General features: G+C 35.7%; 1 protein-coding gene across 1 annotated transcript; it reads right to left on the minus strand.

Annotated features, from left to right (window-relative positions):
* Window positions 1-3,679: 3,679 nt before the first annotated feature.
* Window positions 3,680-6,474, minus strand: LOC111008636 (PLASMODESMATA CALLOSE-BINDING PROTEIN 2). Its single transcript, XM_022281381.2, has 4 exons — window positions 6,295-6,474; window positions 5,951-6,190; window positions 5,818-5,851; window positions 3,680-4,307 (listed from the first exon to the last, which is right to left on the minus strand). The coding sequence occupies exons 1-4, from the start codon at window positions 6,347-6,349 to the stop codon at window positions 4,001-4,003; spliced, it is 636 nt and encodes a 211-aa protein (XP_022137073.1). The 5' UTR covers window positions 6,350-6,474; the 3' UTR covers window positions 3,680-4,000.
* Between the last annotated feature and the right edge of the window lie 903 nt (window positions 6,475-7,377).

Genomic DNA, 7,377 nt, shown 5'->3' on the forward strand with positions numbered 1-7,377 from the left:
CCAATGAACATTTAGGACATGAGAAAATAAGTATCACTTGGCATGTTCGTTAAAATACAACATGCGTAAAACTTCAATCCCATCAATGAACAAATGAGAGAAACAGTAAGATGCATTGAAACTAAACTAAATGTAGTAATTGATATTTACCTCGTGGCCGGTACGTCTCCGATCATCAACCGGTGTCCGAAGAACGTCATCTGCCACCTCATTCCCCATCTCACAAGCGGGTTCCTTCGAATGATCGGGCCTGGCTGGACCCTCTGGACCAGCCAGCTCTTCTATATTGTCATTGCAACCTAAACTCCCATTTTCTAGTCCACCTTGCCTTTTTCGAAGAGCGGACGGATCAACTGGTAAACCCTACACGTCAAAGAACATATTAGAGCAACTATATTTTGAACCTAAATAGATTTGAAATATTTGCAGGCTGCTACTTACCTTAGAAAGCCGCTGCAAATACTTCCTTATGGCCTTCAAATCGGCTTCTATCCCCCCCAACCGCTTATTCAGATTCTTCAAACGCTTCATGAACTTGCACTGCCAGGAAGCCTTCTTGCCCTTCTTCTTTTTTCGGCTAGGTAACTGGACATCATCCGAGTTTGCACCAACCATGGAACCATCGTCAACATGCCCCTCCACATGCACGGGGGCAGGCAGCGATCCATCCAATGCCCCGTCAGCTGATGGATTGGGTAGCAGTGGAGCCTCAATGACTCTATCTAAGAAATTGGTCTCCGCCTCCATCGCCACTAGTTCTAAACTCACCCTAGCCTTCACGTAATAATATGTTAACATGTCATGACATGCAGTTACAATATAGAGTGAAATTAAAGTCACGTACGGTTGTGGACCGGAAGATCTCCCTCTCAAGAATGTTATAGGCATATGAATGGGTGCACGACCACCGGAGAATACGTGGACTACATCATTATTGACACGACAGGCAAAACGTCCGGTCAATGTAGAAATGCATTCGTATGCCCACACCTATATCAAGAAACAAGTAATGTGAAAAAACTATAATGGTTCGCAATACTATACAAATCATACATAATTTAATTAAAATGTGATACAACATACCTGGAATGCATAGGGGAAACCATATAGACTATATGTCTTCCTGAGCTCATCCTTTTTTGAAACTTTCTTACTCTTTAAGCCACGCTTTAGACTCCTCATCGTCTTTTCAAAAATAGGCGTGCACCAGTCATAGTTGCAACATACATCCCAGTCATCAACTACTCTGAAGAGGCTCATGTCCACCGTTAGACTCCTCTCTCTCCCCATCAATGCCAACTCCACGAAGTAGACTATAGAGACCTTGACCGCATCTTCATCGTTCTCAAACTGTGCCTCTTCATACATCCTCTCCAACTGGGTCACTTGGAGGTCAACTTTGTCCTTAAAGTACATACTCCTAAGCCTCACAGGGGACACGTCTTTCCTAACCGTCTTTATTGCATACTTCAGTCCAGTGATCAAGTTAAACTCCTTCTGACCGAAGGAGACCTTATTCCCGAATAGGTCTACACTAATCACATTTGGTCTCATGTCATCCTCAATCTCCCTCAGTAAAAGATGGTGTATCAGTGGTCCGTTAAATATGAGTTGCACATCTAGAGAGTGGCCGAAACAAGTTTTCCTAAACATACTAAGTTGACGAGAGCTAAGTTTATTCTTAATAAGCTTGATTGTGTTCCCTATGTGAGACCGACATGTTAACTTAGCAGAATAGTACTTAGAAGGGGGAATCTTTGGTACCATCTCCGTAATAATAGCCTGAAAGTTTAACCAAACAAACAAGCATATAAGAAAAATATATGAAAATAGACAACAATAACATGGTAACTGCCTCATGTACGCCTAGGATATTAGGCAGACCATAAAACTTGCTCCTAAGACCCGCGGAAAATTTACACGAATTTTAGAAGTAATATGACAACGGCCGATTACTCAGTCAAAATCCAGAGCGAGATCGTGCCTATATATTAGGCAATGGCCAAAATTAATTAAATCAACTGATCCAGTAAATACCTGCTTGGCAAATTTGTCTTTTCAAACTATTTTTGGATTATGTGATTAAAAGAAGTCGCAAAACAGGATTTTTTATATTTCTAGTATTTGAATTTGGAGCTTAAAATAGATGATACTAGAAAATGTAATTTAAGATCATTTCATTTTTGTTAGAGTTGAAGGCGTAAAATATAATATCTTTTTTTGATAAAAAATATAATATATTATTTTTGTAAAAAAAAAATTATATAATATTATACAATAATAACTCTACAAAATTTTATAACAAATATATTAATAAATTAAAATTAATAATATTTTAGATTAAGGTGGATTATATTGTGTATTCCAGACAAAAAAGAAAACACAGTTTATTGAACATAAAGGAGCGAAAGTAGCAGGACAAGAATCAGACAACAGAAACAGCGGGTAAACTTTTGGTTTAAGAATGTTTTTATATTAGCGGCCGGACTAATAGTTTCGTACTTTAGCATGCAGAAATAGAAAGCGAAGAACCGAAGAGAGAACTTACAGCCATTATTTACAGAGATGGAAACTCAGCTAGCCCTGTCGTTCACTGCACATTCAATGGTACTCTTACGTGTGAGCATGCGCCGTAGTGAAGTGATCAAGACTGAAGAGGAAGAACAAAGAAATGCGTTATCGGAACAGTTTCTGCGTTGATTGTAGTTATTGGAAAAGGAAAAATAATCGGTGACCGCCCGGAGAAGAGCTCAGACCAGAAGGGAGACGGAAATGTATTAATTAAGACGATGCGTCGCCTGCGGCTGCGGCTGCGGCTGCAATTATTTCCTGAACGCCGTTTCGCGTCGTGCGTCATCTTGACGTGCCTCCAAATGGACCCACGGCTAATTAAAAAAACATGTAAAATCAAACCAACAACAAAAAAAACTGTTTTCACCGTAGTGGAAAAGAAAAAAAAAACACTACTTTTCGATGGATGGATATTTTTGAAAAAGCTATAAAAATTTAAAAAAATGTATTTAAATTAACAAATAATTATTTCAAAACAAATTTGTTTAATAAATAGAAAATGAAAGAAACTCACATAGCTAATGCAAGTAGTACGGTAGAATTGCATAAATTTAAAGTTTAAACAGAAAAGTGGAAACTCATATCTCTCTCATAAACGGAATCAGTTTCACCTCCGATTGCTTTTTTTACATCTTCACAATCTAGACATAAATTGAAGTTTTTGTTATAAGAAAAAAGTTTTGTTCAGGTTGAATAAGAAACAAACAAAAAAATAAATGTGAGAATATGAATAATTGAATAGATGAAAAATAATTTAAAGCGTACTTTAGATAGAAAAGGGGCAAAAATAAGAAGTTTTTTAGAAATCGACCCAGATTTTTTACAAAGATTTTGGGAACAAAAAATGGCAATTTCTCTTTTAATCCACCCCCTCTTTGATAATAAGATATATATTTTTTCCTTGTATCTTTTATTTTCTATTGTTTATATCTCTACTCATCCATAATTGGTAGGGTGCCTCTATAATTTAATTAAATATGACTGGTAGTTTTCATTAATTTAATAAATTACGACCGACAATTTATTCAACAAATTATCATAAACATCCGTACGAAATTATCCCAAGTGGCAAAATACATAATCCAAATATTAGAAGTCGAAAGAGTAGTTAAAACAAATATAACAATTTCCTTAAATTAACAAATCTCATATTTAGAGTGGAAAATCACCACTCTAATACATACTAATTAGATCTAAACAACGCCCTCGAAACATAATATATATTACAAAACTCCAGTGCAACCCTCCATCTTGATAGATATATATTTATATAATATGATGGAAAATGAAAAACCAAAACCTTATAAGAAGGCTATTTAAATCATAATTAATCAACTACTAATAACAGCAGAAGAAGGCAGAAGAACCATCAGATGCACACTCTTTTACAAGCTAGCTAATTAAGTACTTTAAATTTAGTCTCACCAAATTAATTAATAATTTGCATTAAGCTAAGTAAGAGGACGATTGAGAGGGAGAGGAATGTGTGGTGTTGGAGCCGTGTCCCGCCGTGGCTCTCGTCGGCGGTGGTGGTGGTTCCGGCTCCGGTGGGGCCGACGCCGGTGCCGGTGCCGGCACCGCCCAGAACTCCGGTGGGGGATGAGTTGTTGGGAATGGGATTTGTAGTTGTGGTGGTCGTTGGTGGCCTCGTCACAGGTGACGTCATTCCGGGTACTGTTGTTGCTCCAGGTGGTGTCGGAGCCGTCGTCACCGGAGTTGTTCCGGCGCCGCTGCCACTGAAATAACATCTAGTAGTCAGCATTATTAATCCGTATTATTATGTACGTCATATCTCATCAACTTAATTACTAAGTTTAATCATGTTTAAATAAGAATATTAAAATAAAGTTGACTATCGAGGTAACTCATATATAAAATGAGGGGAAAATGTTGATTTTTTTCCAATTAGTTAAAATGAGCGCTGAGTTTGAGGAAAATGTAGTAACTTTTAAAATCATGGAACCACGATTTAAATGTGACGAGCAAAATTAACTTATGTTATAATTTAACAATAAAAAATTTCACAAGTCCTTCCATCATAATTTAGAATTTTTTTGAAAAATCAATTAAACATAATATAATTTTATTTTCAGAATAAAAATTTCAAAGCCAGCTCCCAACTTTTTCTACGTGCCAAACCAAAAAAAAAAAAAAAAAACCCCCCTAAAATTTAAGACACAATGAAGATGGGCAGAGGGAGGTGCCACCTTTTAGGATTTAGAAATTTCTGAAAGAAAAAGAGAAAAGAAAAGGAAACAAAAGGACAGATGGAGTCAAAAAGAAGGGCACAACCCTCAAGAATCCAAACCAACAAATTCTAAAGTTTTGCTCAAAACCCTAGAAAGCAGCTACAGAGATCAGGTTACTCATGCGGAAATCACGCTCGCTGGGATCTTACAAATTTTAAAAAATAATAATGATGAATTAATGAAATGACATGCCGACAAAAAATCGAAATCAAAATGATTAATTTTAAAATAGTGAAAAGTATAGGATCAAAATATCATTTATTATTATTATTATTATTATTTTTTATACTTTTCCTGCTCCGTCATTCAAGTTTAAAATTTAAGAAAAACTGAGACAAAATTCCAGGTTGGGCACCAGTACTTTTGACAAGGAAGAGCATTAATAATATCATAAAGACACTGTGATTAATTATATAATACCCCAAAAGTGGCAAAAAAAGCCATATGGCTACGTCAAAGATTCAATAAAGCAAACCCTAGAAAATATTGCTTTTTCGACGTGTTGAAGTTTAAGTACTCTGTACATGCATCCCAATGCCACAGCCAAGCTCTTAAAATCTTGAGGGGAAAGAAATCGGATGGGATCCCAATAATTGCATCTTCTTTATTATCTCTTATTATGCTGTGGCCTGTGGTTACTCTTTACAGTGAAATTAATATCATATCATAGCCCTATAAAACTTTATAATGGAGGACACACGGATCATTTCTGCATTATATAAATAAATATAGGGTTTTGATTATTAAGATGTATCAATATCAACCAATATGGTTGGAAGTTTTCCAATTTCAACATCAAATTTTTTGAGGCCGGGGGTTGAAACTTGAAACTCTACCCTAAAATTACAAATCTTGGATCATGTGGACTTATTCGAGGAGGTTGATGGACTTTAAAAGTAATATCTAAAATTGAGACCACGATTATTATATATCCTATAAATAATTAAATTTACTCCAATAGAAGAATTAAGGAAAAAAGTGGGAAAGCAAAACTTACCCGGCGCTTGAAGGGTAGGAACAGCCAGCAGCGCCTGCCAAAAAAGCAGGAGAATTGGTAATGATAAAGAAGGTGACTTTTTTTTATATAATAAAATTTTGGGTATGAAAATTAAGAAATTAAAAGAGCTTACTAGGGTCAGTTGTGGAGATGGCAGCAACGCCAGCAAAATCGCAGGAGCCCTGAGTTTGGGCCTTCTTCTGGAAGTAGCTATTAACAGCATAAGAGCAGTGAGCCCTCACCGTATTGGGAAGAAAACAGGCCGCATTCTGCCGAATCGGGTTGCAGTCCGCCCCGGCCCCGCACGCGTAGTCCAGCGCCTTCTGCAGCGCCGCGTCTCCCAACCCGTCCTTGCAAACGCACCAACTCCCACCTTCCAAAAAAAAAAATAATAATAATAATAACTTAACCAATTTCAAAATCTTGGAGGAATTATATATTATTCGAGATAGAGTTGAAAGATGAGATGGAGCTTACTTGAGTGGCCAGCCATGGCGGCCAGGAGGAGCACGGCGAGAGCTAAAGCAGCCATGTCCGATCGAGAAATATTAAAAATATGATGATGAAGGGGTATTTTGATGTTGGGATTTTGAGAGTGGGGAATAAATATTGTATGGAATGTGAAAGAATAATTGAGTTTAGTAGTGAGTAGTGAGTAGTGACAAATTTCTTTTTCCTCTTTATTTGCCCCTTTGGTTTGCTTTTGTTTTGGGCATGCCGAAATTTGCTTTAAAGTAATACTACTTCAATTCACCCCACTACTTTCCCCCACCGCCACGTCCTTTTGCTTTTCCTATTCTTTTTATCCTTTTTTTCCCTTTTTAATTTCTTGTTTAAAGTTGGCCCTGAATCTTATCTTCATGTCCCATCTTTCTCATTTTTTTGTATTTGTATTCAACAAAAACCAAATTATTTACTTTTCTTTTTTGCTTCTGTAATATCTTATTACGTTCAGATTGATTGCGTTTAAACACTCAGCCTAATGTTATGCGTTTAAATTCAACCTAATAGTATATTTCTCAAAGAAAAAAATTTATTAAGTTATATATATATATATCACTTTTATTGAGATAGATGTTTGGGATGGTGATTTAAGTTATTTATTAGATTATTACATGCTCGTGATAATTTGTGTTTTTAAATTGAAATTCTCCCACGTATGATTTTATACATCAAATGATATAATTCTCAATGAATAAATAAAACACAAATATATCGTTCTAATTCAATCAACGTTTTCATAAATTATTTAAATATTAAATTAAAGGACTAGCGTATTAAGATTCAATCAAACTCACTAGAGATACAATGAGTTGGGTACCATCATAAAGAGGTTTTTTTTTCCTTCTTCGTTCTTAAGCAAATATATATATTCCAGTTACAAAGGCTTTTTCCTAGCATAAACTTTGAAAAATGAAATAAATCAAGATATTTAAAAAAATATTTACTATAAATCATATATTGTCCAGTAGAAACAAGAAAAATTACATACCATGAAAACAAATCGTCTATCTAAGATAACGGAGTTCAATAGGATTAGGTATATTCTCACCACACATA

The sequence above is a fragment of the Momordica charantia genome (genome assembly GCF_013281855.1).
Source record: "Momordica charantia cultivar OHB3-1 chromosome 3 unlocalized genomic scaffold, Mcharantia_2.0 BLBB01000003.1, whole genome shotgun sequence".
Taxonomy (NCBI): Eukaryota; Viridiplantae; Streptophyta; class Magnoliopsida; order Cucurbitales; family Cucurbitaceae; genus Momordica; species Momordica charantia.

What these genes read in the sequence shown, in the direction of transcription:
- LOC111008636 (XM_022281381.2), bottom strand. Translation starts at nt 6,349, where the DNA reads ATGGCTGCTTTAGCTCTCGCCGTGCTCCTCCTGGCCGCCATGGCTGGC. An exon ending in CGCCATGGCTGGCCACTCAA is followed by an intron (nt 6,191 to 6,294) that starts GTAAGCTCCATC and finishes TTTTTTTGGAAG; the next exon opens with GTGGGAGTTGGTGCGTTTGC. An exon ending in CATCTCCACAACTGACCCTA is followed by an intron (nt 5,852 to 5,950) that starts GTAAGCTCTTTT and finishes CTTTTTTGGCAG; the next exon opens with GCGCTGCTGGCTGTTCCTAC.